The sequence below is a fragment of the Trichosurus vulpecula genome, chromosome 8 (genome assembly GCF_011100635.1).
Source record: "Trichosurus vulpecula isolate mTriVul1 chromosome 8, mTriVul1.pri, whole genome shotgun sequence".
Lineage (NCBI taxonomy): Eukaryota > Metazoa > Chordata > Mammalia > Diprotodontia > Phalangeridae > Trichosurus > Trichosurus vulpecula.
The window spans coordinates 87,726,325-87,754,313 of NC_050580.1; the positions used below are offsets into that span (position 1 = coordinate 87,726,325).

Here is a 27,989-nt window from a genome sequence, read left to right on the forward strand (position 1 = left end):
TACTAACTGTATCACCTCAGACAAGTCATGTGGCAAGTAGGAGGTGCAATGGATTATTATTCATTATAAATATATAATCACCACATGCATATGCACACATATGCACATGGGTGTACACACATACACATGCTATATACACATATGTGCACATACATGCTATATACACATGTGTGTGTGTACTTTTTAATGCCAGGCCTGGAGTTAGGAATACCTGAATTCAAATCCATTCTAAGACACTTACCAGTTGTGTGACTCTCAGCAAGTCACTTACCCTGTTTGCCTCAGTTTCCTCCACTGTGAAGTGAGGACAATAGCAGCACCTACCTCCACAGGCCATCATGAGGATCAATTGTGAAGCATCAGCACAGCACCTGGCATGTATTAAGTGTTATAGAAATGTTGGCTATTGTTGTTATTATATCCGCTTTCTGGGCATCAATTTCCTCATTTATAAAATGAAAAAGCTGGACCATTGCAGTGGCCTGTGGTGGGTCCGCCTTCCATGAGCTCCCCCCCCACACACACACTCAAATGCATTCTCCATTTAGCCACCAAAGTGATTTTCCTAAAGCACAGGTTTGACCATGTCACTGCTCCCACTCAGTAATTCCAAAGGCTCCCTATCGCTTCCAGAATCAAATACAAAATCCTCTGTCTGGCATTCAAAGCCCTTCATAACCTAGCCCTCTCCTGCTTTTCCAGTCTTCTTACACCTTTTTCCCCAATGGGTACTCTTTGATCCGGTGACCCTGGCCTCCTGACTGTTCCTCAGACAAGACACTTCACCTCTCAGTTCCAGACATCTTCTCTGGCTTCCTCCTTGCCTCAAACGTTCTTCCTCTTCCTCTCTGCCTACTGACCTCTCCAGCTTCCTTTCATTCCCAACTAAAACCCCCTCTTTTACTGGAAGGCCCCAGCACTCTCAATTCTAGTGCCTTCCTTCTGTCAATTGCTTCCTATTTATGCTGTAGATAGCCTGCTCTGCATAGACCTGTTTGCATGTTGATTCCCCTATTAGACTGTAAGCTCCTTGAGGGCAAGGAATGTCTAGTGGCTCTTGTATCCTCAGTGCTTAGCACAAATGCCTGGCACACAGTAAGTGCTTAATAAATGTTACTGATTGACTGACTCTACGTTCTTTAAGGTTTCTTCTAGTTCTACTGTCTATGATTCTAAGACAGCACAGTGTATACTTACTTAAAATCTCTTTGGGTCTCTCTCTTTGCTGTGTATAGCTACTGGTATTGTTGTGAAGCTCAAATGAGAAAAAAAGCCTATCAAAATGCCTTGCAGAGTATAAAATGTACCCCAAATATGAGTCAATAAATACCAATGTGATAATTCTGTTTAAGCCCAAACAAGTACCAACTCTTGGGGTGCAGGGCGGTGGAGAGGGCAAGGGAGGAAGACTAAGGATCCAGGATTTGAGAGAAAAGATTCTGTGGGGCTTCCCCACACTGAAGTCTTTAAAGAGAACCAGAAGTAAGTTCTGCCATACGATGGACTTCATATATTTCCTGGGGCACATTCTCTCACTATCATATATTTATCATCCCCATCATAGTGTACTAAGTGCATGGAACAGTGTTTTATAAGCACCATGGGAACAAATTTAGTAAAGACTGTCTTCCAGTGTTTAAATGATCCCCTTTTGGGAGAGGGCAATGGGCATCCCCAAAGTGAGGCATTTATTTTTTTCTCTCAAGCAGTACCCCTCCTGTAAGCGGTATTTAGACACAGATGGCATGGTTTGCCTGGATGATATGAAGACCACGTACAGCCAGAATTACACAGGCAGCAATGGGACCATACCCAGATAGCTAATTTTGGCTAAGTGTGTCTATGGGAAATACAAACAGGAAACAGTCTGGAGTTGTTCATATTCATTGATTTTGTTGTTTGTAAGCTGCTTCCTCTCAAGTGGGTTTTTATCAACTTCTTTCTTTATGATGACCTGGTGAGCAGTTTGGCCCATCCATGACAAAAAGATGAAAAGACCCGAAATTTCCCAATCACTCCAACTGATTTCCAATTATTCTCTCTTGCTGCCTCTATTTTCAGGTCATACTTTTCAGAAGAACTAGAAAGAAGAATCATTCATCGCAAGATGAGAGGGATATTCTTTAGATGTCAATATTCAGGTTTCTTGTGACATCCCTCCTGGAATGCAGGTTTCCCACTACAGAAGATTTAACTAGCAAGTCAAGTCAGGGGTGTCTGCATTTATCCAAAGATTATTTTGGGGGATGAGGCATTTAAGAGAAAATGAAAATGATTGAATTTAGAATTAAAAATCACCTAAGATAATCCATACAGAAGAATAAATCGTTGCTTAAATCCAGAAAACTGTTGTTATGCAATGCATGGATGCATTTCTACAGTGTCTAGTACTACAAAGATCACTAAACAATACCAGTTTGACAGTTGCACAGTAGTATTTATGGTTTGCAAAGAGCTCTGATGCATGATCTCATTTCACTCTTGACAACGACCCTATGATAGATACTACAGGCCTTATTTTCTCCATTTATAAAGATGAGAAAACAGAGCAGTTCAGTGACTTATTTAGGTCACCCCACTCTAGCAAGTGCCAGGGGGCAGAATTTGAACCTAGGTCTTTCTGACCCAAAGTCCACCACTCTATTCATTATGCAGCACTGATTCCGTTAGCAGAGCAATTATCACAAGGCACAGAGCATCATATAGGGATGGATGATACCCAAATCCCTCTTTGATTCTGAGTGTATAAACCTCTCTAAGACAGAAGCACCGATGGTGACAAAAACACAGATAATGTGTCAGAATGAACTTATTAGATTCCAGGTAACTGCATTTCTTCCTTTCTATCTTTCCTTTCCTATCCAAGTCATCACTGTCACAACATATTCAGAGTGTAAATATCACAATCTATATTTAGTTAAAAGTATATAATTTATCTCATGATGGAAATATTGGAGGGAAAAAATCACATTTGGCTGTAGGGCTAGAAGGAAATGGTTGTATGTATACATAAATACATACATATTTGTATATGTATGTATGTATGTTTATGACATCTAACTAGATCTATGTCACCTCCCTCTCTGTGTTTATATGTATGTATGTATGTATGTATTATGTATGTATGTATGTATATTACTTAACAAGAATAACTCAATCAGAACTTCAAGGTCTGGAAAGAACCTCATGACTCTCTACCCACTTTAATCCACACTTTAGAGAGAAATCTCTATATAACGTACTCAACAAGTGGCTATCTTTGCTTGAAGACTATCAATCAGGGAAACATATTACCTTCCAAAGCAACCCATTATCCTTTCTATTGCTCTGTTGTTAGAATTTCTTTTTTTTTTAATATCAAGCTTCAATTTGTAAGCTTCTACACTAAGCTCCTTGAATAAAAGCCCTTTGCCTTCTGTGTCTTTTGCATTCGTCTTGGGCTCTAACATGAAACGAGGAAGAAGTAAGTCCTAACTAAATAATGGAGTGATGATTCCAAATAAACACAGAAACAGTTAGTTTTTTTCTCCCAGAACAAAAAGTGTAGTAGCCATGACTTCTTCAGAGAGATCAACAAGAAAATGACCTCCTCTGAGACCACTTCCCATTTTTTCTTTGGGGTTTTGTCCATAAGTTTTTCTGCCATTGTTGTCCTCTTCTGAGTTTGTATCTCAGTCTGCCTTGTCACCATAGCTTTCTATGGTCAGATACTTTTGTTGTTTTTTGCTTATCTTTTTTGGCCTTTTTCCTCTCTTTTAAGTTTGAGCTCTATTCCTGAGGTAGAAGGGGCACTCTCAGGCTTCTTGTGCCAGGGGCTGCAGGCTCTGGTTGTTTATCACCTGGTGCTGCACTGATGTTGCCTGGAGGCCCATGGCCCTTGTGTATGGTGCTGTGTTGAGGGGATGAGGTGGGGGGTGGCTGGAGCTGCTGGAGGCCTTAGAGTATCTGGCAATTTACCTGGTGCTAAGCTGGGATCCTAGTGGTGGTGTCTGCTATGTGCGGAGGCCAGTTTCTGTGTTTCCCCAGGGTTACACAGAAGCACATGGGTGTCTGACTGATGGAGGTTGCCTGTTTGCCTGGGGCTACACTGAAGCACATGAAAGTTCTCATAACTAGAGTCTGCCCATTTCCCTGGCTATGCTGAGGCATGTGTATGGGGGGGGGGGTCTTGGTGTTTGCCTATTCCACCACATTGCTGCTCAGGATCTCCTTCTGGTTTGCTGAGGTGGGGCTTGCTGCCGGCTCACTGGGATGCTTCCAGTCCTAGAATGCATTCCCCTTTTACCTTGTGAGACAGCTTTTTCCTGCTGATCTTCCAAGTTTCTTGGGCTCAAAGATTGTTTCACACCATCTTTTTACTGGTTCTACTGTTCCAGAATTTGCTGTAGGGCACTATTTTATGGTTATTTGGAGGTGAATATAAGAGAGTTAACAACAATTTACTGCTTACTCTGCAATCTTGGTTCCCAAAAGAAAATGACCTCCTAAGAATAAAGTGGAAATTCTATCATAATTCAGCCCTGGGACTTGCCTATTTCATTCTGTCAGTCAACAAGCATAAATTAGGTGCCTGTTGTGCACCAGACACTGTGTTAGGCATTGGGGATGCAGAAAGAGGTAAAAGAAAGGCTCTGTCATCAAGGAACTCACAATCTAATGAAAAAGACAACAAACAAACATATTCGAATAAGCTAGGCAGAGAATAAACAGGAAATAAATAAGAAATGGAAGGCACTAAATTTTTTTTAATTTATTTATTTAATATAGTTTTCAGCATTGATTTTCACAAGAGTTTGAATTTTCTCCCCATTTCTACCCTCCTGCCCACTCCAAGATGGCATATATTCTGGTTGCCCCATTCCGCAGTCAGCCCTCCTTTCTGTCACTCCACTCCCCTCCCATCCCCTTTTCCCTTACTTTCTTGTTGGGCTAGATAAATTCCTATGCCCCATTGTCTGTGTATCTTATTTCTTAGTTTCATGCAAAAACTTTTTTTTGAACATCTGCTTTTAAAACTTTGAGTTCCTAATTCTCTCCCCTCTTCCCTCCCCACCCACCCTCCCTAAGATGGCAAGCAATTCAACATAGGCCACATGCGTATGATTATTTAAAATCCTTCCACAATACTCATGTTGTAAAAGACTAACTATATTTTGCTCCTTCCTAAGCTATCCCCCTTTATTCAATTTTCTCCCTTGACCCTTTCCCTTTTCGAAAGTGTTTGTTTTTGATTATCTCCTCCCCCAACTGCTCCCCCTTTTTTATCTCCTTCCTCCTTCCTCCTTCTTTCCTGTGGGGTAGGATACCCAATTGAATGTGTATGTTATTCCCTCCTCAGGTCAAATCTGATGAGAGCAAAATTCACTCATTCCCCCTCACCTGCCCCCTCTTCCCTTCCTACAGAACTGCTTTTTCTTGCCACTTTTATGCGAGATAATTTACCCCATGCTATTTCTCCATTTCTCCCTCTCTCAATATATTCCTCTCTCATCCATTAATTTGATTTTATTTTTTTAGATATCATCCCTTAATATTCAACTTACCCTGTACCTTAAAACAGTTCAACTTTAGTAAGTCCTTTATGATTTCTCTTTCTTGTTTACCTTTTCATGCTTCTCTTGATTCTTGTGCTTGAAAGTCAAATTTTCTATTCAGCTCTGGCCTTTTCACTGAGAAAGCTTAAAAGTCCTCTATTTTGTTGAAAATCCATATTTTGCCTTGGAGCATGATATTCAGTTTTGCTGGGTAGGTGATTCTTGGTTTTAATCCTAGTTCCATTGACCTCAGGAGTATCGTATTCCAAGCCCTTTGGTCCCTTAATATAGAAGCTGCTATATCTTGTGTTATCCTCATTGTGTTTCCACAATATTCAAATTGTTTCTTTCTGGCTGCTTGCAGTATTTTCTCCTTGATCTGGGAGATGTGGAATTTGGCGACAATATTCTTAGGAGTTTTCTTTTTGGGATCTTTTTCAGGAGATGATCGATGGATTCTTTCAATTTCTATTTTACCCTCTGGCTCTAGAATATCAAGGCAGTTCTTGATAATTTTTGAAAGATGATATCTAGGCTCTTTTTTTGATCATGACTTTCAGATAGTCCGATAATTTTTAAATTGCCTCTGCTGGACCTATTCTCCAGGTCAGTGGTTTTTCCAATGAGATATTTCACATTGTCTTCCACTTTTTCATTGCTTTGGTTCTATTTTATAATATCTTGATTTCTCATAAAGTCACTAGTTTCCACTTGCTCCAATCTAATTTTTAAGGTAGTATTTTCTTCAGTGGTCTTTTGGACCTCCTTTTCCATTTGGCTAATTCTGCCTTTCAAGGCATTCTTCTCCTCATTGACTTTTTGGAGCTCTTTTGCCATTTGAGTTAGTCTATTTTTTAAGGTGTTATTTTCTTCAATATTTTTTGGGTCTCCTTTAGCAAGTCATTGACTTGTTCTTCACGGTTTTCTCACATCACTCCCATTTCTCTTTCCAATTTTTCCTCTACTTCTCTAACTTGCTTTTCCAAATCCTTTTTGAGCTCTTCCATGGCCTGAGACCAGTTCATGTTTTTCTTGGAGGCTTTTGATGTAGGCTCTTTGACTTTGTTGACTTCTTCTTGCTCTATGTTTTGGTCTTCTTTGTCACCAAAGAAAAATTCCAAAGTCTGAGTCTGAATCTGAGTCAGTTTTTGCTGCCTGGCCATGTTCCCAGCCAACTACTTGCCCCTTGAGTTTTTCATCGGGGTATGACTGTTGTAGATTAGAGAGTACTTTCTTCCAAGCTTGAGGGGATGCACTGTTATTTTCAGAGCTATTTCTGCACAGCAAGCTCTGCCACACCAGCACTCTTCCTCTCCCAAGAACCTCCAACCTGGACTGGACTCAGATCTTAAGCAGGCTCTGCACTCCCGCTCAGATCCTCCAGGTGGGCCTGGGGCTGGAAATAACTGCAGCTGTAGTTCTGTAGCTGCACCACCCCTGCTGCCCCTGGGGCAGTGGCCAAATCTTGAACTCTTTTCACTCTGTCTCCACAGCTTTTCCCATTAACCTTCTCTGTTGTCTTTGGTGTTTGTGGGTTGAGAAGTCTGATAACTGCCACAGCTCACTGATTCAGGGCACTAGGGCCTGTTCTGCCTAGCTCCTGGTCTGGTTGGTCCAGATACTGGGCTCTGCTCCACTCCACTCCCAGCTCTGAGCACGATAGACCTTACCCAGCAACCATCCAGGCTGTCCTGGGCTGGAGCCTTGCTTCCCTCTGCTATTTTGTGGGTTCTGCAGTTCTAGAATTTGTTCAGAGTCATTTTTATAGGTTTTTGGAGGGAACTGGGTAGGAGCTCACTCAAGTCCCTGCTTTCCAGCTGCCATCTTGCCTCCACCCCCCAAAGGCACTAAAATTAAGAAAGGTGAGGAAGGGCTTACAATAGAAGATGGGATTTTAGCTGGGACTTGAAGGAAGCTTGGGAAGCCAATATGTAGAAATGAAGAAAGAAGGCATCAAAGGCATGGGGTGCAGTCAGAGAAAATGTCTGGAAGCTAGCAGCAGTTTCTTGTTTGTGGAACAGCTAAGAGGCCAGCTCTACTGGATTGATAAGCATATGTGAGGGAGCAAGGTATAAGAAGACTGGAAAGGTAGGGGGAGGCTAGGTTATGAAGGGCTTTGCACACTAAAGAGGATTTTATATTTGATCCTGGAGGCAACAGGCAACTTGAGTTCATTAATTAAGGTGGCAACATGGTCAGACCTTTAAGAAAATCATTCTGGAGGCTTAAATAGAGGACTAATTGGAGTGGCAAGAGATTCAAAGCAGGAGGACCCACCAGCAGGCTGTTGAAATAGTACAGCCATGAGCTGATGAAGATCTGTGCCAGAACCATGTGTCAGAGGACAGAAGGGAGAATGTTTGAGAAAGATTACAAAGGTGAAATTGACAGACTTTGGCAATAGATTGTATACGGGATGGGGTGAGAGATAGCGAGGGGTCAAAGATAACACCCAAGTCGCAAGCCTGCATGACTGGTAGGATGGGGTTGCCCTCTACAGAAATAAAAGTAGGTAGAAGTTATGGAGAGTCAGGTAAAAATACAATGAATTAGGTTTTAGATATGCTGAGTTTAAGATGTCAATCAGACGCAGAGTTGGAGATATCTGAAAGGCAGTTGGAGATCTGAGTCTGGAAGTTAGCAGAGATTTTTGGGAAGGACAGATAAATTTGAGTATCACCAGCATAAAGATGGCAATTAAATCCATGGGTGCTGATGAGATCATCAAATAAAGTAGCATAGAGGGAGCAGAGAAGAGCACCCAGGACAGAGCCCTGAGGGACAACTGCAGTTAGAGGGTGTGATCTGGAGGAGATCCAGCAAAGGATATGAGGAGTGGTCAGATATGTCATAGGAAAACCAGGAGAGTGGTGTCCAAACAAGCTAGGTAGAGAATAAATAGGTAATAAATAAGAAAGGGAAGGCACTGAAATTACAAAGTGTGGGGAAAGGCTTCCTATATATAAAAGATGAGATTTTAGCTGGGACCTAAAGGAAGCTTGGGAAGCCAGTATGTAGAAATGAAGAAGGAAGGCATTAAAGGTATGGGGAGGGGGGCAGCCAGAGAAAATGTCTGGAACTGAGCTGCCTAGAGAGTAGAGAATTATCAAGGAGGGGAGAGTGATCAGCAGTGTCAAAGGCTGCAAAATGCCAACTGAGAAAAGATCCCTTTCCTCAGGACAAGCAGCAAGTCCTACTGAGTGGGAAAGAACAGTGATCTGGAGTGTTTTGTTATCTAGGTACCTTAAAGGAGAAATTGTAGGAAGGCAGAAATCGGCTCAGCAAAAGGAAGGTCTCAGATTACTCCAGCTTTCCCACAAGGGACAGGATGCCTCAGCAGTAAGAGTTCTTTCTTACTGGAAGCATTCAATTAAAAGTTCAGTGATCAGTTGGATAAAGGTTTGATTTATTAAGGAGGGCATTGACTGGATGATATCTTTGGTCCATTCCTATTCTGATGTTCTATGACTAACAATGGACTCTTAAAAAAGCAGTGAAAGTTAATGCAATCTTAGGTTACAAGGCAGTCAGTGTAGGGTAACTATGATGGTGAAGATTCTTGAAGTCATGTTGAAGAAGGATTTGCTACAATAAATGGGAATGTTTAACCTAAAAAAGATGAGGGAAAAGCTATCTTTGACTACCTCCTTGGAATATCACAGCTCTCCCCGGTCCTGTGGAAAGAGCTTCTAAAATCAGCAACACTGGGCTCAAATCTTAACCTGTACACTTACTGCCTGTGTGAACTTAGGCAAGTCATTTCAAGTACCTGGGTCTCTGGTTTTTCATCTGTAAAATGAGAGATCTGAACCAAATGACCTGTAAGTACCCTTCTATTAAATAAGAGCTACCAAAAGGATTAGATTGAATCCAGTTGGCCCAAGGGTAGAACTTGGAGCATTGGTGGAGGTTGAATAGAAACAGACTTAGAATTAATATAAAGGAAAACTTGGTTAAAAATCAGAGCTGACTAGAAGTGGAATGGGCTAATTGCAGAGGCAGCAGGAGGCTTCCAACCAAAGGCTGGATGACCATTTGTTGGGTAAGGTATTAGGGGATTCTTTTTTAGGTAGGGTTGGAAATGGATAGCTACAAGTTCCCCTTTAGCTCTGAGATAATGAAATTTAGTGATACTGTGATGATATTGCCACGTCCTGGCATTTGAGTATCTGCAAAGCAATGTGGGAGGGTTGCTAGAACACTGGACTGTTAAGTCAAGGAGACCTGGGCTTGAAAATACTGTACGATGTTGGGCAAATTACTCACTTTTTCTGAGTGTCGGTTTCCTCATTTGTAAAATGTGAGACTGGAGGAGATTGGAGTTGGACTCTGTCATTTCTAAGATCCTTTCTATCCCTAAATGTATGATTGTGTGAATGTGAGCAAAGCCCTGAATCACCGTGCAGAAAGCAGCAGGGTTCCCAATCTATGTGCTGCTAAATTCATTGCCCTTCACAATCATCCTGCTTATCCCAGACTCCAAGAACTCATGCAGCTACATTGATTTGGAGAAGCAATTATATGTCCAGGCACTTTTCAGAGTTTCCTGGGGAAAGAAAGTCGGGTGAAGGCAACAGTGTGGGCTCATGTCATTGACGGAAAGGCTTCACTGTCATGGCCATTACCAAGATCGTACTGAATGTTGATAGATGTCTGCCAATTGATGCTAGAACGGCTGGTGGCAGGCACCCAAACCTTTTCTTTGTTCACAGAAGGACAATCATTAATGAAAAGGGCACCATATGACAAAACTGTATTTGTAGATGACCTAGCTGGGACAGACTCCTGTCACTTGGAGAGAAACAACAGTGTAAACAGTAATGGCAGAAACTTTTGGAAAATAAAAAGATAATCTAGCCCAATGAAACTGACTGCAGCTTTTCACTTCAGCGATCTACCCCAATGGGGACAGTTGAATGAGCTGGAAAAAGCATGATTCTACAGTTAAAAATGTGCACCTTCCACTGCTCTATAAGCAATGGGTATTTATAAGGGGAAAGCGGAGCAGGCTTGTTTTCTATCCTCCGCACTCAGAAGTGTCATGAAAGACCCATCCAAGGTAATGAGGTAGAGCTGTCTGTCTTGAATTGAAATGCCAATCAATCAATGAACACTTATTAAACACCTACTGTGGTGGAGCATTCATCTGCAGTGATTGATAAGGCAACAGCAATGAAACAATAGCATCCTTCAAAGGCAGGAACAGAAAACATGACTTTGTTACAGTCCAAAGAGTGTTTGAAGACGCTATTCCATCACTAAATAAAACTGGGGAAAACCCTCTCTTTGTAACTTACCTGTCCAAACTCTGACAATGAATAAAACCACTGCTGTGTTTTATATGACTGGTCCCACTGTCTATCACTTCCTCTAGTATTTACTGCATCAATCATCCCTTCTTTCTGATTTCCATCCTTCCACTGGCCTTCCCACATACCTTCCGATATTCTCAGGTTTCTCCTATCTTGGGGGCTAGGGGGAAGAGGAGGGGGACAACCCTGACTCAACTTGCTTCCCCAGAACATACACTCCGATGATCTGTCCTGTCTTTTGTCTACTTGCTAAACTTCACAAATGTTTACACAAACATTACCTTCACTTCCTCTCATACCCCTTAACCTCCTGAAATATGACTCCTGCCTTTACCTATTAGAACTGCTCTCTATACAGTTAATCTCCTTGTGATCAAATCTTTCTATTTTAGAATTATTTTTCAATGATTCTGTTAAATGGCTACCCTAGTCAGCCTACACCCTTATCATTTCCCCGATAGAGTATTTTGATAGGCGTTTTTAAAAAAGAGACAAATTGTGTTGTGTAGCAATCACCACCAAACGTATAGAAGGGAGGCTGCACTTTCAGGTTGGGATGACACAGGTCAGGGCGGGGTAGTACTCCCCTTTCCTTGATCACCCAAATACCCAAGACTTTTGTATTTGTTTAATTCAGTGTGCCAGCTCCAGGCAGGGGATAGGGGGATAGGGGTCCTTTTGTATCCTGGAGGACTCCAATGAACACATTCAACTGGAGGTATGTTTTCCTAGGCTTGCTCTGAACTCTTGGTTTTCAATTTCTTCCATCTACAAACTATCTTCCACACAGATGCAAAAATAATAGTTAAAAAATCTTCCTACTTGTCTTTTCTTATTCCTCATTCTCCTGGAACTCTGTACTATCTGACATGGTTGGCCATTGTTCTCATTCCCTTGGCTTCTTTGACAAAACATACTCCTGCCTCTCCAACTGTGTTTTCTGATTCTTTCCTGTTCCTAAGTATGAGCATTCCCCAAGTTCTTCTCGTTGACCCTCCTCTTTTTACTCCTTGTTTCTTTCTTGGTCATCTTATCCACTGTCATAAGTTCAGTTATCACCCCTCATCTATACCCCTGATCTCTCTTGTGAGTCCCAGATCTGCTTTTCCAACTACCTGATGGGCAGCTCCATCTACATGTCCCACTGATGTTTTAAATTCAGCCAAAGTAACTCACACTTGAAACCTGTTCCCTCCATTATATGTCCTATATTTTAAAGCCATTACAATCTAGCCAATCACCTAGACTGGAAACCTGCGTAAATGTCATTTTCTCCCTTCTTAACTCTTCCCATTTTATATAACTGAATCCTCGCAATTCTCCCTTGAAATTGTTTCTCACACATGTTGGTTCCCTTCTTTTCTCATTTCCACCATTCTAAACTGGAACCTCATTCCCTTTAACTTGGTCTGTTGAAATAGCCTCCTGAGTGGTCTACTTTTCTCATGTCTTTCCACCCTCCCACCTACCCTAAACATTATCAGAGTCACTTTCTCTTTCAGAAGATGATATTATATAATCCATTAAGTACCCATTAATTTCTCTGCAATTAGGAACTGACAGACAATGAGAGAGAATTATTTATGTCAGAAATATTCCTAGAATTGCTTCACAATGCAAAATCATAGATTGTCTAAGTGTCAGGAATAATTGTTATATAAATTCATTTGGTCCACCATGTTTGGAAGAAAAGAGTTCCTCATGGAAAAGCGGAAGAACTCAGAAGCATTAATGAATTAGTCATGTTATCCATAACTTTTAGGATAGGTAGGCAGCTGTGATATGCTATAAAAGCACATCTGAACCCAGTCAGAAGACCAAGTTCAAATGTTGGTTCTGCTGCCCTTTAGCTGTGTTACACTTGTGTTACACAGAGTGATTTACACTCTGTAGATTGATTAGATAGGACAGGCAACATTGAGAAAGGGGATAACTTGGACTTCTGTTCTGAATAACTGGAAAGATGGTATTACCACTAAAAGAGGAAGGCATTGTGCTAGTGGGGAACTTCAAAGTCCTTTAGAAATGTATTTAATGCCAATTGAAATGCTTTTGGATGTTCATGGATGAGCAGTGTTTCAGAGTACCGCACTGGAAGTGATAAATTAAAAAGAATGCCCCATAAAGAATTCAGAGAAGCCTGAGAAGACTTAGAAGAATTGATGCAAAATGGAGTGAGCAGAATCAATAAAACTATGATAATAGTGTAAGTGAAAAGAGTAATAATGAAAAGTACCAACATTAAATGCCATGTAGATATAATGACCAATCCTGTCCCTGAAACGCACCTCTCTCCGTTCTTTTTATTAGTGGGAGACTATGGCTAGGGAACATTATATAGACTATCAGATTCAAGTGATACCCTGGTTAGTTTTTGGTCAACTGCTTCCCCTCCCTATTCTTTTTTATTCTTTGTCTCAAGCAATGGCTCACAGGGAAGGGGAGAGTTATATTTGGGAAAGAATGAAACCAATGTGAAAAAAAGATAACAATAAACTTTAAAAAAAAAACTTTAAAAAAACTTAAGCTCCCTGACACCTTCTCCCATGACTTGTTCTATCATATTGCATGTAGCAAAGGACAAATAAAGACATGGATTCCAGATGAGGCAATCTTGGCACCTTCCAAAAATACTTAAAGACTTTATTTTGTATTTATGAAGAAAGGAAAGGTCTAAGCTGACATTTTTGATTTTCATGAAGCATTAGAATGGAAAAGAAGACATTTTACTAATAGTATATTAATATTTCAGGGCCACCTGTATATTAAATTCTTCTACCATCTACATAATTCCATTACTTTGAAAAGACACAATAATAGTGCTGTCGAATCATCAAATGCCTTAATGCTTCAAAGCTCTATTCAGATGATTTCTGGGAGAACCTTAATTATTTGCAAGGGTATATAGTTAGAGAGATAACACACCCCTAACAAATCCTTTTTAGACACTTGCATTACGCTTCAGAGAATGTTTAATTAGAGGTTTGAGATAGGAAATTAGTTAGGAACTGAAAACCACCTACCAAAAGGGAAAAGAAGCCTGGTGTTGGTAATGTGGTGCATATATGGAAATGGTTCTCAGGGCACAGAAAGCTCTTTATTTTTTATAGAAGGAGTCAAAGGTCTTGGACCTTCCATGTTTGTTTAAAGGTGAGGTTAGAGGTGCCCCATTGTCTTAAACTTAACATATCCAAAACTGACTATTTTTCCCTCCTGAACCCTCTCCACTTCTTATTTTTCTGATTACTGTGGAGGTATGATTCCACCATCCATCATCAAATGAGAACACCTTGTAAAGAGTTTAGCATGGTGCCTGGAACACAGTAGGCACTTAACAAACTTATTCCTTTCCCATCCTCCCAGTCACCCAGGCTTGAAATGTGTCATCTTCGACTGCTTATCCGCATCGTCCTGCCCAGCTCCAACCTACTGCTAAGGTCTACCAATTTTACATTCTCATCTCTCCTATTTTCTCCTTTCTCTCCTCTGACTCTGCCATCATCACCCTTGTCCAGGCCCTCATCACCTCATGCCTGGATCACTGAAATAGACTGTTGCTTGGTCTCCTTGCCTCATGCATCTTCCCACTCCAGTCTGTCCTCCATTCAGCTACTGATACAAGTCTAACATCTCACATGAGACCTAATTCCCCATATATGTACAGTGTGATAAAATTATTTGAAAATCTGTGGATTGCCTGGTCATATCTCTGTTTTCTGACAGTGTATCATTATCACAGGGCTTAAAGCAGGAGTGGGGAACCCGTGGCCTCATGGCCACATGTGGCCTTCTAGGTCCTTGGGTGCTACCCAGTTTTACAGAACAAATCACTGTATTAAGGGGATTTGTTCCATGAAGTTCAGATTCCAAAGGGCCACACTTGAGGACCTAGAAAGCCACATGGGGCCTCAATGCTGCAGGTTCCCCACCCCTGGCTTAAAGAGATCTCAGAAATCTTCTGGTCCAACCTTCTCAATTTATAGATGAAGGAACTGAAACCTGGAGATGGTAAGTTAAGTCACTTACCAAGATCATGGAGGTACATTCGAGCAGTGTCAGAATCTGAATCCAATTCTTCATGGTACAAATCTAGAGTTCTTTCAATTATACTGTAATGGGTCTTCAGATTAGCAGGGTTGGCTGAAGCAGTGGCTTCTGATGCTGTGATCTGAGGCCAAAGCATGATTACCTTCTGCTACACAAACTTGCCAGAGTCCCAGAGTTTTACTATTAGCTATTCCATGAAATGAGGCAATGCCCTTGGGTTAGAAAGACCTGGCAACTAGGAGGTAAGGGCAAGATGCCTGAGCTTATGTTGGCATACGTTATTACCCATCAGCACAGTTAGCTTACCTGATTAGCTAAGGCAAAAAACAAGGGGGTTTGGGCATAAAACTACTATATATAAAAAGGGTTTCTATAACTCAGACCTTCTCAAGAATCCTTTGAGTCCTCTTCTTACCCTTTCAATCATCATCATCATCTTCATCATTATCATCTTCATTCCTTTCCACCAAAGTAATCTCTTTATTCTATCTTGCTTTTGTTGAGATTTCAACAGCATAGAGGGTTCCCTGGTGAGGAAACTCATCTATTAATGCATACAGGAAACTTCTCTGCAATCTACATTCTTACAGAGTTTTTTGGGGCATTGAGAGGGTTCAGTGACTTGCCCAGAGTCACACAGAGCCAGCAGATGTTAGACGTGGAAGCTGAAACAAGGCTGTCCTGACACTTTCCACTATTCCATGCTTCCTCTCTTCTTTATTATGTGGGAGAATTCACACACACACACACACACACACACACACATGCACGAACGCACACACGCACACATGCACATAGGCACACACGCACAGTCTTAGTGGTTTAGGATCAGTATTAAAATGCATGAGTTCCATGCAGCTTGACTTACCTAGTAATTACATATGGTGCAAAGCATAGCAGAAACGTCCCAATGAAGGTGCTGATTTTCTTGGTGGCCCGTTGCCTCCGTCTTTTCTGTTCCTCCAGGCAGCGTTCTCTCACACTGCAAGTAAAGAAACAGAAATGTGCATTGTGCCCCATGCCAGGGTTTCCAAATATGCTTTAGGGAAGGATGAATCAACAACGTAGCATCATAGATTTAAAGCTAAAAGTTATCTTAGAGCCCATCTAGTCCAACTCCCTATGCTTACAGATGAAGAAACTGAGGCCCGTAAAGTTTATGTGGTGCACAGATGATATGGGACTAAGCCCAAATTTTAACACAGGTTATCTAACTTCAAATCCATGTTCTACCCACTGTATTCAATCTATCAATCTATCTTGTTAGCCTCAGAGTCTCCAGGTCTCTGAGATGCCCCTTTTCATTTTTATCTCCTTGTGAACATGTGTACAGCTCTTCAATATGAAACTCTTGGAGACCTCTGCTGCCATGGATTCATACGCAGCTGTTGCTGAAAGCCCCAGCTGTGGATTCAGGAAACATCCAAATGTGCTTAGAACGGAGAGGTGAAGGGTCTGTTCAAAGTTGTGCAAGTCACATCTGTGACAATACCAAGAATAGAATTAGAATCTCAATACCCAAACCACAGTCTCTTCCATGATTTCATCAAGTCCAAAGACAAGTCTTTTAATTATCTGACTCACAGCCCTTCTAATGGCTGAAATGCCCACCTTCTTCATCTCTGCCATCCTCCATATGCTATCACCTCTAGAAAACCTTGCTTCTGCTGGCAGAATCTTGTCTTTCCCATAACATTTTGTGTTTCTCTTATTAGAAGGCAAAATGACACAATTCCTACTTTTGTTTCTATCTTTTTGCTACCAAGGATAGTGATCTTTACAGTGGAAATAACAGAGAAAGAAGGATTAATAGGGAGTTGAAACCCTAGATAAGTAGGGAGATAAGAGTAAGAAAGCAACAAGATGTCTTCAATGCACTTTGGTCACCAAATCAAGGGGAATTGCATCCCAGATTATAGAAACAACTGGTGGGAGTGATTCATGACATCCTGATGATCTCTTAATCCAGTGGTCATGGTGAATGGGAAGCATGTGAAAGGACTGGAAAAGGGCAAATGCCCTGCTTTTCCGAATTCAGAAAGAATTGGGTCTCTGAGCTATAAACCAATGGGTCTGATTTGGTTCCTGGAAAAGTTCTAGTATATATGATTAAAGGGATGATTTTTGTCCACATAGAAAGAAAAGCTATGAACACAAATGGCTTCATTAGTAACAGGTCATGAAGAGGGAGTGTAATACAGTGGAAGGATCACTATATTTAAGAGTAAAGAGGACCTGATTTCAAATCCTATCTCTGCCACTTTCTATCTTTGAAATCCTGGGGAAGTTATTTAACTTCTCTGGGAGATCTCAGTTTTCTCATATATACAATGAAGGGGTTGAATTAGATGACATCTAAGATCTATCCCAGCTCTAAATCTATGATTTCCTCTTACAATAAGATTATTAGATCGGCAAATCAGAATACTAGAGACTAGATGTCAGAAATGCATTTAGCAGAATCTCTTTGGTGCTTTCCTGTGTGCCAAATAAGGAAATGTGGGCTAGAGGATAGGACGGCTAGGTAGATGTGGAAGCATTTGAATCACAGGACCCAAAAAATGAACAGTTCTATGTCAACTTTGAAGGAGCTCTCTAAATGGAATCTCTCAAGGATATCACCTGTTCTGTTCAACACTATTATCAATGACTTAAGGTGCAGTGGTATGATTAACAAATGTGCAAATGACACAATCTGAGAGGGATACCTAGCACATAGAATAACTGAGTTAGGATCCAGAAAAACATACTTGATACTCTACAAGAATGCAACAGATCTAATGAGACGAAATTAAGTGGATATGAAGGCAAAGTCTTACACGATTTCAAAAGAATTCACTTCACAGACGCAAGTTGTCCCAAAAGCCAATTTTCAGCTACTAAATCTTAATGGATTTATGGTATAAGATGTATAAGCTGAAGAAGGCTCACCCAGACAGCAAGGCTTCTCAAAAAATTGTGGAAGCTTGGCTCCTCATCCAATCCACCACAGCTGCCTAATGCCTAATGTAGGTCTGACTATATGATGCCTATGCTCAGAAAGCTTCAGTGTTTTCTATTGCTTCCAGGATAAAGTACAAACTCCTTAGCATGACATCAAAAGTCCCCCCACAGCTGTAGTCTTACCTACCTCAAAAGACTTATTTTTGAATGTAAGCACCTTCAGGATACGGGCCATTTTGTTATTTTTGTCATATACTTTACACTTAAAACAGTGTCTTGTTCTTACTAGATGTTTAATAAATGTTTTTTGAACTGAGTTGAGTCAACAATGAGTCAATGGTGAGACACAATCCAAAAAAAGCAAATGTGATCTTAAATGTCATAAGACATGCAGAATGTTCATAACATTGGATGTGATGGACCCACAGTATTCTGCCCTTGTTAGATCTCATGTCAGCACCAACCATTTAGTAAATCCTTTGTAGGTGCCAGGCATTAAACTAAGTGCTGGGGATATGGAAAAAAGCACAAATTATTCCTGTCCTCAGGGACCTCATAATCTAATTAAGAAAACCAAATATGAAGATGACAAGCTATACACAAGATACATACAGAGTATTTGGAAGGCAATCACGAAGAGCAGCTAGGTGGCTTGCTGGATAGAATGCTGTCCCTGGAATCAGGATGACTCATCTTCCTGAGTTCAAATCTGATTTCAGACACTAGCTATGTGATCCTGGGCAAGTCACTTTATCTTGCTTTCCTCAGTTCCTCATCTGTAAAATGAGCTGGAGAAGGAACTGGCAAACCACTCCAGTGCCAAGAGAATCTCAAACTGTCGCACACGATTGAAATGACCCAGCAACAACAATCTCAAAAGGGAAAGCACTAGCAGATGAACTATGAAGGATCAGTAGAAAGAATTGAGGATATTTAGCCATGAGAAAGGAAGAATTGGGGGGGGAGGGAATAGCTGTCTTCAAGCTTCTGATGACTTGTCACAAGGAAGAAAGACGATAATTGTTTTACTTGACCCCACAGAGAAGAACTTGGAGAAATGGGTGGAAGTTGTTTAAGAGACAGATTGAAGTTCAAAGTAAGGATAAACATGCTAACAATTAGACCAATCCAAAACTGGGATCTAGGCTGCCTCACAAGGAGGTGATGAGCTCCCCTCACTTGAGGTCTTTGAACCGGATGAACACTTGTTGTGTTCTACAATGCCTTGTAGAAGGGATTCTTGGCCTGAGGTTGGATGAAACAGGTACCTTTCAATTCTAAGACTGTGATACCAATAGATATCATGGTTATTTATACATTTACCTTATCTCCCATACTAGATTGTAAGCTTTTCAAAGGCAGGATTTGTATGTTTCTCAGTGCCTTACAATAATAAAAAACAAGGTGGGGGCAGAAGGGAGCAGATATTTATACAAAACCTACTACGTGAACTGTGCTAAGTGCCTTTTTTTAATAACAAATATTGTCTCATTTAATCTCCATAACATCCCTGAAAGGTAGGTGCTCTTATTATTCCCATTTTATTGTTGAAGAAACTGAGGCAAACAGAGGTTGAGAGACTTGCCCAGCGTCATACAGATATTAAATGGCTAAAGCTAAATTTGAACTCAGGTCTTTCTGACTCCAAGCCCAGTGCTCCATCTACGGGCCACCAGCTGCCTATGTCTTTATAGGGCACTTAATTTTAATATGTAAATTTATAAATTTGAATATATGATATACATAATTATAATATAATATATTATAATTAATTGAATAATAATATTTAAAAAGTAGTTTTACTTTTATACATGATACATATAGATGATACTAATATATATGTAATACATATAATAATACATGATCCTTACAACACCCCAGGCATTTCAGTTATTATCATGTTCATCTTAGAGAGAAGACATTACAGAAACAACAAACATGAAGTCCCCAGACCTGAGCTGAAGTACCAGCTCTGTCGCCTGCTGGCTTCTCTGTAAAATGAGGAGAGCAGAATAAATGATCTCTAAGGTCCTTTCCCCATTCTATCATTCTGTGGCAATTTTAGGAAACTGAGGAGAGAGAAGGTAAAGTGACCAGTATAAAGTCACACAGCTGTACATGACGTGACAGTCAGGGCTTGCACATGGGTCTTCTAGCAGGCAGCCAGGTGGCACAGTGGAGAGAAAGCTGGCCTTTTGGTCAGGAAAATCTGCATTCAAATCTAGCCTCAGACCCTTACTGGCTATATGGCTCTAGCACTTAGCCTGTGTGCCTCAGTTTCCTCAACTATAAAACAGGGATAATAACAGCATCTACCTCACAGGGCTGTTGGGAGGATCAAATGAGATAAAATTGGTAAAATTCTTATCACAGTACCTAGCACATAGTAGGAGCTTATAAAATACTTGTTTCCTTTAAAATCCTGATCTTTGTCTCTTATACCTCACTCCTGGCACAGTGCTATGCACATAGTAGGAGCTTATAAAATACTTGTTTCCTTCAAAATCCTGATCTTTGTCTCTTACACCTCACTGCCTGCACAGTGCTATACACACAGTAGGTGCTACACAAAATTTTGTTATTGTCCTTGAAGAAAGAGCCTTTGAAACAAGAGTTCTTCTCTTCTTTTCTATCACAGACCCCTCTGACAGCTGGATAAAGTCTATGGATGTCTCCTAATAATGTTTTTAAATACATCAAATAAAGAACAGGATTACAAAGGAAGTCAATTCTATTGAAATAAAGATGCATATTCCCCCAACCAAGCTCATGGATCCCATGTTAAGAATCCCTGCTTCAGAAAATCACATACACTGATATCTCAAGTGCAGGCTGATGGTGATGACTTTTCCAACCCATTTCTTGCAGTGACTGAAAAGTACATATTATATTTCCCTATTAGCATAAAAAGGAAGAAAAAAGTAGCCCCAGAAAGATAAAACATAACCACAATATTTAACTTGCCAAAAATATCAGAAAAGCAAATATGTGCATATTTTGTTTGCTTCCATTTAAAAAAAAAGGAAACAAACAAATTTCATAACTATGGAAGGAATCCACATGAGAAATGATGGCCAAGTTTCCACAGGGCATGGAAGTCAGAAGCACCATGGGGCATGGAGACTCTGAAGGGATCCAGCCGTAAAAATAGCCCTGACAATTCGAATGGAGCAAAGAGCCGTAGAAATATTAATTAACAATGTTTAATTCCAAAGTGACACTTGCAGTATTAATGTGCAAAGAGTCTTTCTTTCCCTTCATAAAAGTAGTCATTTTCAGGCTTAAATGAAGTTGTCCTTAATTACATTTCCTACTGTGGATGGACAACTTAATTTCAATTGCTAATGACAATTTCAAATTCTATCTGATAATTCTGTCCTATTATTTGATCTGTACCATATGCCATATTCCTTTAAAATTGTTTTCTTATGTGCCACTGGTCATCAAATGAATTGCAACAGCTTAACTGCCAGGGAAACTACATATTGCTTGATGAAAATACATCTAAAGGAATGCACAAATTAAAAGAAAATGTTCAACGCAGAGAAGCATAGTATGTTATATAATTACAGACTATCAGGGCTGGAAAAGGCCTCAGAGAGATCACCTAATCCAATGCTTTCATTTTTACAGGCGAGTAAACTGAGACTCAGACAGATGAAGTCATGTGCCTAAAATTGCACATCTGGTTAATGGCAAAGATGGTGTAAGAATGCAGATCTCCTGACATCTGGATGAGTGTTCTTTTTACCTTCCTGGGAAATCTCCCTTAATGAATAAATCAAAATACAAATGAGAAAAGACCCACTGAGGAAACGTGAAAGCTAGGGCATAAAGGCCACGCAGTAAGAGCCAATACCTGTGATCTGCTTTGTTGTGGGATCACACTGTTTATGTGTGCTTGTTTTTAACCACTGGCTAAAGGGGAGTTAGAGAATCACAAGGTTTTGCAGCCTGAGAGATCACTGGTTCTAAGTCAACTTTCTCATCAGACAGATGCAGTGAGGTCATTTGCTTAGGGTCACACAGGCATTCAGGGCTAGAATTTTAATCCAAGTCTTCCGATTCCAAAGACAGTGTATGTTTCTTGAATTGCTCTGCAGCTTCCCATAATGCCCCAGAAACCTCTTCATTCTGGAAAATCTCTTCAGCCCTTGAACTCAGAACTCAAACCTCAGGGGACTCAGAAGTAGTTTCTGGCCCCAGGGCCCTCTCAGAGTCCCCACTTAAAGAGCATAAACCGTCTTTTAATTTCTAACCAGGCTACACTCCTCTGGACCACATCGCCTTGGAGGGAACACGTACCTCCCTCTCTTTTTCTGCATCCATTTTGTCTTCCCCATTAGAATGTTAGCTCCTTGAGGGCAGGGACCATCTTTCTATTTGTATTTATATTGTCATTGCTTAGCACAATGCCTGGCACACAGTAATCTCTTAATAAAATGTTTGCTGACTGACTGACTTATCTTCTATAACACTACACTGGAGATTTGTTCTGCCAAAAATTTCCTGTGTGGAATTAGGGGGCAAGAAATATCTGAGTCTGAATCAGGCCTCTGGTACTTGCTGGCTGGGTAGCCATCACCAAATCATTTAACCTGAGACTCAGTTTCCTCATCCCTAAAATGGGGATAGCCTACCTGTTGTTAAAGACAGTACAGCATTAAGGGTAGAGGGCTACCCACTGTGTCAGGAAAACCTGGGTTCAAGTCCAGTCCCAGACAAATTTTTTTTTTGGTTTTGTTTTGCTTTTTGACCCAGGCCAGTCACTTTAAGGTCTTGGTTTCTCAAGCTACTCTCTAAGGTTGTAAATTGCCAAGAAAGTGCTTGGAGGGAGTTTTCTCAAAGGGAAGTTAAGTTTAGTTTCTTCCCACCTACTTCAGATGGAAATAAGACATTCCACAAAAATAGCTTTGCAAACTTCAAAGCTTTATATAAATGTCAGTTACTAGTGTTGTCGATCTCTAGGGGCCTCAGTTTCTTTATTTTTCAAATGAGGATTTTTTTGAACTGACCTTTACATAACTCTTTAGGGATTGCAAAGCGCTTTTCATTCCTTATCTCATTTGAGCTTCAAAGAAGATTCTGTCTTCTGACCTTAGCCCTGGTACTCCCTGGTACATCTACGAAATGAGGGATTTGGAATCAAACTCCATCTTCCCCAAACTTCCTTGTTTCTGTTGAGGGCATCGCAGTTATCAGATTCAAAATATGGACCATTAGAGTGGCTTCTCCTTGAGGACAGGGGCTGTTTTTACCTTCGTTTCCTCGTTGCTTAGCACAGTGCTTGGCCTGTAGTAAATGCTCAATAAATACTTGCTGAATGCCTAATGTGAAAATGTTTTTAAGAGGAATGTATGTGTACAGCCCATATCAAAAAATTGCATGCCGTCTTGGGGAGGAAGGGAGAGAAAATTTCAAACTTATGGAAGTAAATGTTGAAAACTAAAAATAAATTTAAAATTTTGAAAAATAAATACTTGTTGATTTACTGGCTGACAGCAATGGCCATCTTCCACTGTTCCTGCTCCACCATTTCCTTATATCCAATAAGTTTCTGGGACATATTGATTCTTCCTCTATGCCATCTCTCACAATGATCTGCTTCTCTCCACTCGTGCAGCCACCAGCCTGATTCAATGACCTTCATCAACTCTGGCCTAGACTATTCAAAATGACCTCTTCCTCCATCTCCCTGCATCCCATCTCTTCCTTCTCTGATTTATCCTCTGCACAAATACCGAACTAATATTCCAAAAACATGGATATCACTGGGTCACTCTCTTACTCAAGAGTCCTCAGGGGTTCCCTATTGCCTTTAAGAGAGAATATAAACTCCTCAGCTTGGCATTCAAGGCTTTCCCAGACCTTTCCAATATTATTTCATGTTCTCCTTCTTTACACTCCGTAATGGCAATCAGCTGGCACAGTAGATACAGAATGGGCCTGGAGTCAGAAAGATTTAAGTTCTAGTCTGGCCTCAGACACTCACTAGCTGTGTGACCCCAGGCAAGTTACTTAACCTCTGTTTGCCTCCGTTTATTCAACTGTAAAAATAATAATAGCAACCACTTCACAGGGATGTTGTGAGGACCAATGAGATACTACTTATAAGGGACTTGGCATGGTGAATAATAAATGCTTGATCCCCTCCCCCTTCCCCTCTTTACACAGTGATCTAGGCAAACTGGTCATCTATCTGCTCTCCATGGAAAACATTCCATCTCCTGCCTCTGCCCAGGGGGTTTCCTCCTTGTCTACCTCCCTAGCTCCAAGCTGGGATACAGTCCCCCTTGATTTCTCCTTCACAGAGTACCTAGCTTCAGCTTAAGATTCTGAGAGAATACAGCTCAGGTGATACTCTCTACACAAGCTTTTCCTAATCCCATCAGCTGTTAGTACTTTTTCCTCTCGAAGTTATCACGTCAAATGTAGCCAGATTAAAAAGTAATTGGGAAATGTTTGATAAATATACAATAAAACATAGATAATGTTGATTAGTGGTTTTGTAACTCAATAAACAGCCCATGGGATCTATTTCTATTTCAGTATGACACCACTGCAGAGTACTCTACCGCCTGTCTAAAAATCTGCCCTACCTACCTCAAAGGACTGTCATGAGCCAGGAGATGCCAAAATGCTTCATATGGCCCAAAGCCCCATATAAATGTGAAGTACCAGAGATATTATTGTTGGAGAAAGCCCGAGATTTCCTGATCTCTGAGCAAATCAGGTTGAATTAAATGCTCCTTTGACAGCATGACTCATCTGTTAGTAGTCCTCGAAAAAGCTGACAAGCAAACCTATCCAGAGCATTAAAGGGGAGGTTGGTGTACTGGCATGAGGCCTGTGGGAGAAGGTGACTACCAAGGAGTAGATTTCATCCCCTGAGTCACCACATTAGCCTTCCCTGAAGGCATGTGGAGGTGGAGGAGATTTCATGAATTGGTGCTTGTAGAGTCTTTTGAGATCTTCCAAAAATAAACAGCAAGAGCATAAAGACTCTTCGATGAATGAGACTGTGCCATTATAACAAAGAGATTTCACCCACGAGGTTGCAAAAGGCAAAAAGGGAATTGGGTTCACTGTTGTTACAGGGAGATGGAATCATTGAGGACAGGAGCTGGGTCTGAGTCTTCTTTGAAATCCTAGAACATAGTATTATGACCTGAACAAAGTAGGGTTAGGGTTCAGTACATATCTGCTGAATCAGTGATTTATTTACTATACCTGAAAGTGTTTGGGATGAGGTCCAAATTAAGGCAAGGATAATTTTTCAAAATTTAAGTAACAGTGTGCTAAGTAGATGAGAGTGCAGAAACAAATTTTTATGAAACTAATTTTATACAAAAAAAGAAAGAAAGAAAGAAAGAAACAAAACAAAGATGGTGCCTTAGACAAAGTAGCTATTTTCAACGGAAAGCCAGCTATTATCAATCTCCACTTAAAAGAGCCCCCTTGTGCTAGGGATATAGAAGGCAAGGGGAAGGCAGAGTTGACAAAAGCTCTTTGGTAACTTGCACTTTTTCCCAAAGTCTTGCCTCCAGCTTAAACTCATTTTTTAAACTCACTAAACTCTTCTATTTGCTGCCCTCCCCACCCCATCCCTGCACTGTTGTATGTCGTTAACCAACGCTACCACCAAAGTTAGAAAGAACCTCAGACATCATCAGGCCCAAACCACTTGTTTCACAGATTAGAAAATGGGGGCCCAACAAAGGGAAAGATGACTTGACTAAGAAGTTAGAGCAAGAGAGCAGGATAATGGAGACTGTCAAGCTCAGTTCCTTCATTCCCACCAGAGATGGGTAATTCAATCCCTGGATCCACACATGTCGGGGCTTCCTCCCTCCAATGGCATGGTGTGTAGCTCATCTACATCCCCCAGATCCCCAGCAAGGGACAAGGAGAGGTGGGCCAACAATATGACTGAGGTTTGACTTAAAGGCACAGGGTTGGAAGAATTTCCCAGAAATGAGTCTAATAGCAGCACAATCCTCCCATTTTTAGCAGCCTGTCTCTTATCAGTTCCATAGTAATAAAACCTCCTCGCTTGCCCAAAGTTCCTGTTACTTTTTTTCCAAAGACCTTTGAATGTTTTTCTAACTGTTCTGAAAACAGAAAACAGGCTGAGAAAGACCATGACTCCCCCAGCGAGCATGTTGTAGTAGAAAAGTACTGAATTTGGAGTCAAGAGACCTGGGTTTGAATAGTGACTACAGTGTTTACTAGCTGTGTGATTTGAGCAAGAAATTTCAACTTTCCAGGCGTGTTTCTTCATCTATAAAATGGGGGAATTGTACTAGATAATCTCTAAGACATCTTCCAACCCTAAAATCCCATTTAACGGTAACCTAATTGCAAAGTTAGGGTTAGAACCCAAGTTTCCTGACACTCAGATCTAGGCTTTTTCTAGTGGGACTTTAGAAGGTATGATGCCTTCAGCTGTCCTGAAGAGCTGTCTACTCCCATTATATCATTTCTGAAGTATCTACCTGAAATGCTCAGGTAGAAACTGAGGCATAACAGGACAAATCGCTTGAAAATCTTCCTATGGTATTTTTAAAAGACAAATTCATGGGGCCAAATGTTCTTCCACAGTAGCCATGTCTGTGTCTGCCTTGGGTTGTTTCTTCAGCGTCTGAAATCTGACATCTAGTTTCACCTAGATAAGATGAGAGATGAAATACATACCACTGTCAGGTTTAAGGAGAATAATCCTGAGGTGTGAAATAGAAATTCCCCAGTCAGGCTGTATCTACTCAGACGGAGTAAAGGGAAAGATACCAAGATTATCTGAAAATGCTGTTATTAAAGACAGGCACCATTGGAGAATTTAGACCCTAGATTCTTCACTTTCCTTTTCCAGACATAGTAAACTTCTCTCTATCACAGTTCTTTCTCTTTCCCTGTGTTTTCCTTATAAAGTAATGAAAGATAAGACACCAATCTGATTGCAGGGATGTATTTAAAGATGAAATCTTCAGGGCACATCAAAAGCTCATTACACATTCAGCCTAATTGCCTACACCACTCCCATATCATAAAACTATACCAGAGAAACAATGGTCATAATGGTGGCCCTAAGGATCTCAGAGATCCTTAAAGTCCTTCTGAATCATCAAAGAATCACTCAATATTAAATGTCTTTAATATTAAATGTCTTAATTTATTTGAATTCCCCAAAAACAGATCATGCATACATATAAAGAATATCCCAAAAATCTTAGTGGAGATTAAAGCTTTAATAGCTTACAGCCTTTGAGGACAGTATACATATATATACATGGATAGAGAGGTGTATGTGTGTGTGTATGTATGTGTGTGTATACAAATATTTGTTGTTATTCAGTCATGTCTGACTATACTATCCATGGGGTTTGCTTGGCAAAGATATTACAGTGGTTTGCTATTTCCTTCTCAGTGTATTAATGCAAACAGAGTTTAAGTGACTTGCCCAGACTCACACAGCTAGTAAGTGTTTGAGGCCAAATTTGAACTCAGGTCTTCCTAACTCCAGGCCCAGCATTCTATCCACTGTGCCACCTAACTGGCACCTATATACAAACATATATACATACTACACACACACACACACACACACACACACACACACACTCACTCACTTAACCCCTACTCTCCAACCATTTGTGGAAAGTGGGAATATGATGTTAATTCTTCACCTTTCCACTTCCTTTCACCATATGGGAGTAGAGAAGCAAATCTTTTGGTCTTTGTTGAGCCCAGTTCTTGTTGGCATGTGGAAATATCTTGATTGTAAATGGGATCTGGGTTTGCCATTAGGTAAAAATGAATCTCCTCTCTATAGATCTATGATCCTCTGGTTTCATAGGATTGTGTAGTCTTAGACAATTCCATTAAAATTTCTAGTTTCCGTGATTTCATTGGTGTGGGTACTGTCTCCTCTAGAATATATGTCTACACTACGTCTTAATAGATGGTCCTCATGAGTTGCTGCGGCTGAAAAAAAAACTCTCTCACCTAATGACAAATCTCCTGGTAATGAGTCCCTCTGAACTTGGATAGAATTGTTTAGCTTAGACAGCAGAAAATAATGCTGACTTTGTAATTACAGGGCTTAAATTCAAAACAGCTCTTCACCTTCCTGAATGTCTAACCATGGACAAGTCAC

At 40.6% G+C, this 27,989-nt stretch overlaps 1 protein-coding gene across 1 annotated transcript in view; it reads right to left on the reverse strand.

Annotated features, from left to right (window-relative positions):
• The window catches only part of GPR26 (G protein-coupled receptor 26), a 37,804-nt gene that overhangs the window by 2,666 nt on the left and 7,149 nt on the right, over window positions 1-27,989 (reverse strand). Inside the window, exon 2 of the mRNA XM_036735803.1 lies at window positions 15,762-15,875. Coding sequence (XP_036591698.1) covers window positions 15,762-15,875 — 114 coding nt within the window. The remainder of the gene's footprint in view (window positions 1-15,761; window positions 15,876-27,989) is intronic.